Here is a 12,057-nt window from a genome sequence, read left to right as displayed (position 1 = left end):
CAGGAATGCTCATGTGGTTTACATTATGAACGTGCTTCAGAGCTTCCAGAAATGAGAGCCAAAAACTGAAGATAACTTGGAAACTGGAAAGCAGGCAAATCATAGAAAAAAGATTGACCAGATGTAGAAGAAAATACACTATTAATTAATTGCAAAATAAAATTAATCAATATGCATATTTTGTATCCATATGCTAAAAAGCACAGGTTCTGAACAGCCCAGTGATAAGTCAATTCTTTAATTACTACACAGCCTAAAAAAGAGAAATATGATCTTATCTCTGGCTCAAGACCGGAATATAGAGGTGAGAGTAGGAGGAAAGAGAGGGCTGGAAAGTGTTTATGCTGACACACAGAGTAAAGAACATTCTAGTCTTCAGTGTCTCATAGAGCTTCAGAAAAAAATTCACATCTTTTTCATTTTGTACTTTTTTTCCTGAAACTTTATTTCTGACACAGCTTTAGTAATGAATATAGCATGAACTACTAGCTTTATGCTTTACATAATTTGGAAACTATGATTCAAACCTGATATCATATGGCATAAAAAAAATGGTTTGGAAATATTATCTGCTGTGTACCTGGAAAGATTTTTAAGAATTCCACCAGAAGAGTGTTTCAATGATAAAATAAGTCACACAGTGAACTCATATTATGTCATCTTTGCATCCTCAGTCTTGATAAGAAAATACTTTCCTGTTTCACAGTGTAGCCAGATGGTTCCTGAAGCTTCAAGGACGAAAGCAAGTCCCCTATCACAGTAAAAACTAAAGCAAATGAAACAGCATTGAAATACAGACACTAGTAGTGTCTCTATAACAGAAGTTTTAAGACATATACAGAGAAAAGACTGCAAGCCTAGCCCAATTAAATAAATTTGCAAAGGAAAGTGTATTCAGTTTTCAAAGTTAATGTTTCTAGAGAAAATAGGGAATGTATAAGGAACTTTGAAATGCATTAAAATCATAAAATAGGGTTTCTGATATTCTCTGAAAGAAGCATTTAGTTGCAAACAATGTTCTGAAAAATTCAATGATAGCTATACACAGTGTTATAATAACATGGAAGTCCCTAGAAGATAATGCAAACTGGACTTGGTTTTTTAACAGTAAGACCTTCAGGAAGACGGATACCTATATATTTATGTTTCACATTTTAAAGCAAAGATCTAAAATCTGCATTTATTTTTGATCAGTCCTAAAGCAGGATGAAAAACAGTTGGACCCTCTTAAGAAATTAATTTAACCAGCAGGAGGGAAATGGAGAGGTTTCCACTGACTTCTAGGAACTAGTGTGGATTCATACAAACTTGTAACACAAAAATAATGCTGTATGTCCCTCCCTTCTCCCATCTGAGTCAAACAGTAGAACTATAATGACAATATGATCAGAACTACTATATTTTCTTCGAATATGTTTCACTATTTCTTTCTTCTGAGCACTATTCTTACTCTTGGCTGCTCAAGAACCTCCTGTCTGTTCTCCTAGGATTAATTCCTCTTGGCACTGTCTGTCACTTGGCCACAAAAAATTGCCTCCTAATGTATTTGTTAGATGTGAAAACTGATACTTATGAATGAAGTTAAAGAGAGGTTTGGTTCAAGAAAGAGTATGGCAATACCTATTCTCTCATGCAGGTAAAAGACCAAATATATTTGTGCTGCCAACAGGGCTTCAAAGTGATGGTACTCAGACCATCTAATGGCCAGAATGGATCTGACACTCATTCTGAACTTGTGAGTAGTGAGCAGAGATTAGTGGGTACCATGAATTTGTCAGGAGAACTGTGAATGTATTTCTTCTGGCTCTTTCTCCCATTATTTTTGGTCTGTGTAATGTAGAAGAAAATAGAGCACTGTGAGAATTCACAATATTATATTCAGAGCACTGAAACCTTAAAGATATTATTTACTCTCACATTTATTGAAGCCTTATATTTGCTTATCCACCTCCAGAATGACTGGGGGAATTACACAGCATAGCAGCACTTTGTCTGATGCACTCACATCCAAGATAAGAGTGATTTTGTACACGCTACGAAAATCTCTTCCATGGAGCTGCATGTCCAAGAGCAGAATGAGACAGATTTTGGTGTGTGACCTCAGATGTCGAGCAGTTTAGACTCAAGATTAATGTTACTTTGAAAGTTTAACTTAAATCTGGGAATATTTTGCTAACAGCATGAAAAAGAGTTATGGAGAAATGGTATAGCTATAACAGAATTTTTTTATTTGCCAGAATACAAATGGCCTCACAAAATGTAGGCACTACTAAATCCTTGTGAAATCTCAAGTCTGCTGAAGTCAGTGGAGACTGCTGCTGTCTTCACTAAAAACTTTTTGTTAGCCTGGAATTTGTTTGGGGTATTTGTGGAGAGATGATTTTTCACGTAGGACTAGAAACTGGCAGAACCTCAACTGAAGCTACTGAGTCCAGGCTTGAAAGACTCTAAAGCACAGCCTTTAAAAGTGTCTAAAAGACCCCCTATAGTTGAGGACCCATGATTGCCTCATCTTTTTTTTTTTTTTTTTTTTTTTTCTGATGAAAAATTAAAAAACAAATGTTCCTTCTCTCAAAATAAATCACTATGGCCATCAGAGAAATATTACTAAATGCTGCCTCTGTATTAATCTGAGGCATAGCTTGCTTTTAAAAGATTTTGCACCAACATGAGCTATTTTAAATTAAAGCTAACCCAGAAAAAGAGAAGAAATGTGGGGGTTTTGGAAACAATGCGCAAAACAGACAGCCTTTATTTAATCAAAATAGGCTAGTTCTGTCTTAATGGCCAATAACCCTGACTTAGCATTTCCTCTCTTCCTTGTGAAACTACCAGCACTATCTACAAGCTGACAGTCTGAAATTATTTTATTATTAACTTCTCATAATTTAAAACATATTTTTTGTCCATCTTTTTTTAATTAGTCATATTTCTTTTCCAGTGTGCTACTAAAATTAACACCTGGAAGATAATATTCCTTTCCTTGAGTATCTGTGTCTCTTTGACAATACCTTTGGTTGTAAATTAAACAGGTCCTTAGAGTGAAAGGTGTGGCACAGTTCATATTAACATACATAAGTGCATTTCTGTGGCTTCATGGAAAAGAACCTGGGATTCCTAGGGGACAACAGGCTGAACGTGAGTCAGGTGCACAGCAATGGAACAAGAGGCAACAGACACAAGAGGAAACAGGGGAAATTATTATTACATCTTAGGAAAAAAATGTTACAATGCAGGTGACCAAATAAATAGTCACAGGTTGCCCAGAGACATGGAATCTTCATACTCAGAGTTGTTCAAGATTCAGCTTAACACAGCTTAACCTGAGCAGCTTGATCTGATCAGACCTGTTTTGAACAATGTTGGACTAGATGACCTCTGAAGACCCCTTCCAGCCTTAATTCTATGATTCTATAAATCACACTAAAAGAGTATGCATTTAAACTGCCTGTTGGAAATGGCTTCTGATCTATGCTATCCCATGAACCATGTTCTGAAAGAGTTGTAACTGGTCCAGCATTATGCTGCCAAGGGGAATGATAAGCATTAGACTGCATAGGTCACTAGCCAGTGCTCAAAACCATGTTCTGGCAGTATCTGATTCGGTAGCCTGGACACAGGCTGTGTGTATCACAGCTGGCCTCTTTGCTCTCCTGCTCTCAGAGCGAGCTGAACAGGAGCAATTAGGAGCTGAAGAAGTGTTTAAGAGACTGAATCATCCTATCAGTTTGAGCTGTGTTAGTGCAGACCAGTGTCTTCAAGCAGGATAAGATATCAGTGGTCAATGCTTCTGGACTCCAATCTAGCTGCAGCAGCTGAGCAAATCAACCACCTGACATTTTAACACTGTGGTCCCACCCCTAGCAGACATGTAGGGAAGCATATCCAACAGAGCTTCCTCCAGAACTTTTTAACCTGTTAAGGAAGAAGCATGCCTCTTTGCCAAGGAGAAGACACTCCTGAGGAAACCACCAGGCAACAGTAAGAAGTGACAATGTCACAGGCACAGAAGATACAAAGTTGGGAGTCAAAACAATGGAGATCCCTCCCTACACTGTGTCATCAAGCAGAGCATGCTTGCTGCTCAGCATGATATACTAGACTTCTCTTGTTGCAGCTGTGTAAATCTGTCCTCTCGGGTGGCTTGCACTTCACAAGAAGGAACAGGGACTGCAACTGGATAGTAGCCATGAAATACAGGAAAGGGAAGACTTTTCCCCCTCCTCTGCCTATGCATCTCAACGAGGGTCAGTCTCAGCCTGCTTCCAAACTTTATACTCTTGGCTGAAAGAGACGAACCAAAAGCACAAGAGAGTCTAATTACTGTCTACATACTCACCAGAAGCATGATGATGGCTTGGATTCTCCTGCATGTGCAATTCAAGCTATATCTTTCAACATGATATGCTTGGGAGAGTTGGTGGAAAAACACAAGCTGTTCTCATTAGTAAAACCTTTCTATATTGCCAGCTACAGATGTGGGACAGTAAGACAGGACACCAAACAACCACAGCCTCAGCCATAAAATAAAAAGAAATTGTTTTCTATTTTATAAAATATTTTATGACACTCTTTTATAACCAGAAGCTGATGAGAGAGGAGGGGACTGTTCCTCATGTGGAGTCTGAAATGTACATTTAAATCAAGTTATCAGGCAGGTTTAAAAATATTGTGCAAATTCAGAAAGTTTGCTTTATTTTCAGAAAACACATTTTTCACTCTGATTCAGCCTTCACATGGCATTTTTATTACATCTCACTCTTTTCATAGGGAGATTATATTATGAAAATTATCTTTATATGAATTCACACAACAGAGGGGAGATGCTGTATTTCTCAATGAGATACTAAAAACCATGAAAAACAATTCCACCAAGGACTAAAAAGAAGTTCAGAAATATAAAAAGAATCTTTATAGACAAATTGTTGAATTAAAACATTAAAAGGAAAAAAAAGACCTTTTCTCAACTGATTTCAAAAACAGAAACAGGAATGATGAACACTAGAAATCAAAATAAAAAGGAAGGAAAAATCTGAAAAAGTAAAGTGATTTCAACTACCAGCAACTGGAAGGAAAAAATCTCCACTCCAGAACTTCTTGAGTCTAATATCACATTACCCTCAATTCAGCAAAGTTCTCACAGATCTCTCAATAAATATCAGTCCTGTGCTTACCTACCCTTAAAATCAGTGTGATTTAGCCATCTGTCTAAATACTTTACTGCACTGGTACCACTATAATTAAAATATTTCAATGAACAATAAATATGAAAGAGTAAATTATAGCTAAGCTAACAATAACATAGAAAATCTCTGTTCTACTAGTATAATAGCTGTAAAACAGTTTGGTATCTTGGCTAACAGGAGGAAGCCCAACAAAGGGAACATTATGCAAAAAGGCAATTTACTTCTCAGGAATTTTCCAGTTCCCCTTTGCTGTTGCTGCAGTTATACCCTTTAGAATTATGCCTTTCTCAAGCACTTCATCTTCAAAGAGACTGCAGTGAAATCATTGGTTTGAATCTTTGCCCATTAAAAGTAATTTTATGTTGTCATAACTTCACAGAAATCAAATGAGTTACAACACTGTAAAATTAGTATAACATCATTATTTGTTGCCATAGAAATAATTACTGCTGGATAATTTTGCATAAGGGTCACACAGAGACAGTAACAGGCTTAATTTTATGAGATCTAGCCTGTTTATCCAGCTTCTTTGATTAAGGTCAGAAGAAAGTGAACATATGATCCTTGTGGGTCCCTTCCAACTTACAACATCCTATGATTCTATATGAACAAAAGCATTATTACCCTATTTATAAGAACTGGCAGTTTATGTAATTGCTCTGCCTTATTATAGACAACATCGGGGTCTTCTACAAAATAAGCACTGCATGACCTTTCTAGGCTGTACCAAAAGCCTTTCCTGCACTAGTCTTCCCCTCAGCTTTTCTCCAAAAAGCCATCTTTCTGCCACAACCTGCTGACTACCATATGGAAGAACTAGACCAGTTCTGAACTGCTGGCTGATGTCGAGACAGGGCTGAAGGTCTCCACTGTTAAATATAAGAAGTTAGCTACAGAATAAAGTAAAAACACAGGGTTCTCTTCTCCATAAATTGCAGAATGCTCACTGTCCCTTGTGATCAGGAATGCAGAAAGAGGAGGCCCATACCACTCACATGTACAGCGTCTAGGACCAAGGCACTTCAACCTGGCTATGACCAAGATTAGAAAGTGTGGTGGCAAAAATCCAAATGTCCATCAAACTCCAGGTGTTTATTAACCTGAAGATGAGCAGGTGACACCATTCATGGGGAATTTAGGGGGAAAAATTCCAATACAGTCAAAAAGAAGACATTAAAAACATGTAAAAATTAGCTTCCATACAGAAGGCAGCATCACAGTATTATAAATTAGAAAAGGAATATATTTACCTTCATTTTTCACCACAACTTAATTGAAAATTAGAAGGCTATTCATCTGATTAGAAGATTACTCATCTGATAATAATGTTGTGTAAATCTTTATCTTAATAAAATTACTTTATTTTCTTGATTTTAGAGAAAATACATTTATGCATTGCCCAAATTCTACAGTAATTTCAGTGGAATTACTTCTATACATAAAGCTGTGACAATGCTTAAATTCATAATAGTGATCTCAAATACAGATTTTGCTATGGGGATGTGTTTTATAACAAGGTCCCAGGTTAATGCCAGAAATCCAATGAAGGTCCAGATTTCTCTGAAGTTCAAGTTGCATTAACATATCCAAAAAAGATCATGAATATGTAAATCTTGTTCAAGTGAAACTGGAAAGTCATATTTAATAAAGACCTTCTACTGTAAATAGTAACCTAGTATTATGCTAACAATAACTTTCCAGTGCCTGTCTAATAACGAAACAAAAGTCTCCCCATGGAGACAGGGAGGAGGACTTACAGGTTTAAGTGGACACATGAATACGCAGATTTTGTAACCAATTCCTAGACAGACTGTAAGTATCTTCACTTGTTCTACAGAAGCAGAAAAAGGTTGACTAAATTTTGATATTATCCTTCACCTTTTCTTTACATCAGCAGTTTCTACAGGCATTGTTTTACATTCAATATTAAATTCCCTTGCAGTTGTCTTTGTTATTCATTGATTAGCTAGAAAGCAAATTCAGATCATTGCACTGGATTGCATGCTCATTATGTGCCATTTAACCACATATTAAACATATTTATTTTAAACATATAAGCAAATGGACCAATTGGCAGTGCTGGACACTAGTGACATCTGCTCCTACCAAATGCATTAAACACAAACATAGTCCACGGCTCCCTATTACTCGTCTGGTATTTCTCAACCTTGATTGAGCAGATGGAAGGATACTCCACCCTACCTCTGTCTTCTCTGCTGACCAGCACAGAGATATGAGTCTCCAGAAATGACAGAATGCAAGTGACATAACTATAATAAATCAACCATGCTGGGAAGCATATCCATTATGGAATGGAAACTCTTAAAACAAATGCAAAACATCTTCATTTTACCTTACCCTTTGACCTTGAGCTCCATCTCTTCCAGGTGAACCTGATGCTCCTGGAACACCCTAAGTGTTATAAAGGGATGGCAAATGATGAGATCAAGTTAACAAAATCGAACTAAATCACTTTCAGTGAAACTGTATAACATGCTTTTGCATAAACATTTCGGATAAATGTAACTAAGGAGTTCAATAATGGGTGGGGCCATAGAAAAGATTCAGTAAATCAGGCATTTCTGTGAAATGAGAGATGGTTAAACACACGGTGTTAAAATGCACAGGCCTCACACCCCCTCACTACAATCCTCTGTTAAAAAAACCTGACAATTTGGTCAAGTCCGGCTTCCTGTGCCACTAAGCTGAGAAGAAAGCTTGATTTCCTACATCATTCCCATGTCTTGTCAGTGTAACTCCACTGCATGACATCAGTACCTTAACCTAAAAATACAACTGCTATTTCTCTCTCTCATTGCTAAAATGGAGTCTGTTACCATATCGTTTGAAGTCAATGCAGCGGTATCAAAGTGGAAAACCTGCCTGAGCAGGATTGCAAGTTATGTCTAGCAATTCCCCGTTGTTCAGATGAAATGTCACTCCCTGGCTCCTGAAGGCTGCAGAGCAGCAGTCTGGGACCATTACTGCAGTGGTCCAGAAGGCTAACAAACCTGATTTATGAGGAAAGGCTGTGTGAGTTTACTATCCCTAGCACATATGACCAAGGGGGGTAACAATTTGTTGGTAACAATCAACAATACTGGAGGGATATAATCTGCAGAAGGGAAGTGTATTAAAAGGGAAGAGAAAATGATCCTGGAAAGTAGCAATGAATTGGAATGTGCAATCTCCAGACTAAATAGCAGACACCAAACTCTGTAAGATTCGCTGAATACTACAGCTTAAGATACCGATCTTGTGAAAGAAAGTAGATGCTAATTATTCACCGTGAAAGCAGAAATCTAAGAGTGGATAGGCTTTGAGTTTATAGAGACCCAATTTCAGTGTTAAACAAGGTCAAGTTCCTGGTTCTTCGTGCCCTCCAGGTCACTGCACACCAGCATATACTAGATTCCTGATTCTAAACCTCTCTTCAAATTCACCCCCAAAAGATGCTTCTCAGCAGTTTTGAATACGTGCCCTAAATTCACAATGATGTCAATTCAACATTCAAACTTAGTAAGTGACAGGTTAAACAATAACTTAGGGAATACCTGCAGGCCAGGAAAACCAAGATCTCCCTTCTCTCCCTTTTCACCTGGTGGCCCCTGCAAATTACGAATCACACATAGTAAACCAAATACATGGTTATTTTCCTATTTTTAATAGTTCCTTTCAGTTTTTTTCGAAAAAAACAACCAAGCAATCAATAAGAAAATATTCTATTTTCCTGCTGAAAGCAAACCTACAGACTCTCTCTGCAAATGAAGAATTTACAAATATAGAAAAATAAAGAAAATAAAATTCATTTTAAAAGACTTCAGAATTAACCTGACAAAACTATAGCCATTATGTTACCAAAAAGGTATTTATTTTCTTTTCTCCTCAAAGGAATCTGTTTCTCTTCAGGTTTCAGAAGTATTTCCTATAATGATGAAACCAATGGGTTTCTGTGGAAACTAGACATGTTTCTACAGTACATATGCATGACAAAGATACACTTTTCTAGATAATAAACTAATCTTAATTAAATTTTATGCAGAAACACAATTTCTCTATCAAATAACTATTCTTATAATTAATTTACCCTGTATTCTTCTCTGATGACAGCATCATCAAGAATATACAGTTTTGGTAAATCACTTCATTATATTGTACAGCAGTATCACACAGATGCAGTAAAAAGAAGAAAGTGTATTATACTGTAGTAAACATAAATAAAAAAGTCTAGCAAAAAAGATATGTACCTTATACCTTTCAAGGCTTGTGTGTACCCATCTACTAGAGATGTACATAAAACAACATTAGTGCTGCTGGTTCATTATTCTACCAATGTCTTTATGATGAAATTCTGAGACCTGTTTCACAATAGCATTGCGAACTCTAATCATCATCTCTGATGATAGACTCTGTAAGTGTAGTGAATGCTATTGTTTAATTTTGGCAGCAAATATGGTGTTCTTGCTCAGGTACACCTTTCAAGTCAGAACTGATCTGCAAGGAGCAATATCACAACCAGAAAGAGATAAAATATTAACATTTTCATCTGAGGCCATGTTACAAGCTCCACTGCATTTTTTTTTTCATTTGTCTCCAGGTTTGGATGTTAAAACAGGGTCATATTCAGCCTGCAATCAAATCCCTTCAGCTAACTAAAATTTCAGATCCAAACAGAAACAGGAGGGTTGGCATTGAAGCCATGTCCACTATAGTTAAATACAAACCTGTAATTTCACCTCAAATATTGAAATTCAGATTCTAATCAGAATACCAAAAGATATTTCAGTCTAGTCTGAGATATGTGCTGTTTAAAACATTGCAGGAAAGAACCCTATTGATTTTATGAGTCTCACTGGAAGCCCTTGAATAGAAAGTCCACTGGGTCCTTGTGGTCCTGGAGGTCCTTGCGGTCCAGGAACACCAATTTCACCTCGAGGTCCATCTGGTCCCTAAAGTAGCACAGGACATAAGTTAAACTCTTATCATATGGAAAAAGGCAGCTTCTGTTAGAAGAATTAAATACCAGTAGACTCAAAAACATCTGAAATATGGGTGAACATTTGATTGAGCAGTTAGGGTTCAATTTAAAACTGTCTGGTTCCTTTATAAATACAAAAAAAATATATGGTTTATGCTGTGACAGCTGCATTCTGAATTTTATATCTTTTATCAAGGAACAAACAGGACAAGCAACTGTTATGAAAAGAGACACACCAAATGCCAATGGTATTTCTCTATGATTTTTTCTCGGCGACATCAGAGACAATCTGGAATTCATTTCAAGGTCTATATGCAGCAGAGAAACCAAGAACCTGTGCATCTGACAACTGTAAAGTGCTGTACAAAGTACCTTTGGACCTGGATCGCCACGATGACCTTTGGCACCTCTGACACCTGGACCACCCTGTGAAGCACAAACACATTACTTGCTGAAAACCAAAACCATCAAGTAAACAAAAATGAAATCCAGAGAAGCCTAAACACTTTTTTCTTCTTCCTGAATCAGTGTTCAGGAATCAGTGAATATCCTGTCCATATCCTTCCACTGGAGTAATTAAACTGAGAACATACTTAAGTGTAGCCATACACAGGAACAGATTTAAACACAGATGTGACTACATTCTAGAGCCAAGAATGCACACCATGTAAGCATCAAAATAACCCTCAAAGCTACAACAGGGATGGAAATGTATACATCGGGTCATGGGTTGCCCTCCAGTTGCCGAAACCTTCTGCACATTTGTCCTCACCAAAATCACCATGTTGTTAAAGGCTGAGTTTCCAATGACTCGAGAATATTTGTCAGTAATGATAACTCCAGGATCTACTAGACTTACCATGGTTTAATTTAGCGTTACTCTTCAGTAAAATACTCTCTTGCCAATTTTCCTCTTTTTTTCCTTCTTCAGTGGTGTCTACATCTGTTAATCATTTATTAACCAACTGTTGCCTTTTTTATTAGTATCATCTGAGACACTGGAGTTGCATATATCTATGGATGGCTGCCATGAATGTGTTTTGCATATACATGCTGCATGTGCTTTGTCCTCTAGAACAGCATAAATAAACATTTCTTTTTCACTTTTTTCGGATCAGTTTCCCTCTTACCCCACCTGAGTATATTGTTTAATCTCTTGGAATATGAGCTTTACATGGATTCCGCCCTTCTTTGTACTCAAAAAGGTCCTTGTATCACTAGGCACCATAATTGAATAGCATTCTTTAGAGGCTACAGTAAGTACTTATAAAAATGACAGCAGTTACGTTAAAAACAACAACAAAAAAACAACCAGAAAATATGCTTATCAGATTAAATGCACATGTAGAATTTATGAGACTTCAAATATGAGTCTCAATAACAGAAATGTTTGGAAATACCAGAGTACTCCCGCTTTTAAATGAAGGTATCATGATATAGTCTTCATATGTGTGATCACAGAGCAGTTTTCTACTCCTTTTCTTAGCTCCTTCAGTCTCCTCACTTCCACCCCACAGCTCTATGGCCATGACCCATTACATTACAATCAGCTCTGACCCTAAAATCTCATCCCACGCTCTCCACAGAACCATGCTCCAGTTGCCAGTTCCCAAATTTCAGGTCTTCACGTTTCTGCATTCCAGTCCAGTAGCTCCCTCTGCCCTTTCTCCTGCCTCTCTCTCAGATTAAAAATTCCTACGCAGATACTCAGCAAATTAAGTACGACTTTTAACATAAACAAAATCATACAGTTTTCTCCCATTTTGTTCTCAGAAACAGATTACATTTTTCCTGAGTAAAAATATATACTTAAAAATAGTCTGATGCTGAGCCATTAAAGCGTACACTTTAAGATTCACACTGAGTTTGGTACACTTATCCATCCTTTGAACC

At 37.1% G+C, this 12,057-nt stretch overlaps 1 protein-coding gene across 1 annotated transcript in view; it reads right to left on the bottom strand.

Annotated features, from left to right (window-relative positions):
* LOC104523666 (collagen alpha-1(XIV) chain) overlaps nucleotides 1-11,026 on the bottom strand; it is a 27,289-nt gene extending 16,263 nt beyond the window's left edge. The window contains exons 1-5 of the mRNA XM_029084583.1: nucleotides 10,937-11,026; nucleotides 10,537-10,590; nucleotides 10,040-10,135; nucleotides 8,741-8,794; nucleotides 7,545-7,598 (exon numbers count right to left, since the gene is read on the bottom strand). Coding sequence (XP_028940416.1) covers nucleotides 7,545-7,598; nucleotides 8,741-8,794; nucleotides 10,040-10,135; nucleotides 10,537-10,590; nucleotides 10,937-11,026 — 348 coding nt within the window. The remainder of the gene's footprint in view (nucleotides 1-7,544; nucleotides 7,599-8,740; nucleotides 8,795-10,039; nucleotides 10,136-10,536; nucleotides 10,591-10,936) is intronic.
* Between the last annotated feature and the right edge of the window lie 1,031 nt (nucleotides 11,027-12,057).

This window comes from Antrostomus carolinensis, unplaced genomic scaffold (assembly GCF_000700745.2).
Source record: "Antrostomus carolinensis isolate BGI_N321 unplaced genomic scaffold, ASM70074v2 scaffold12604, whole genome shotgun sequence".
Taxonomy (NCBI): Eukaryota; Metazoa; Chordata; class Aves; order Caprimulgiformes; family Caprimulgidae; genus Antrostomus; species Antrostomus carolinensis.
This window is presented reverse-complemented; position numbering and strand designations above follow the sequence as displayed.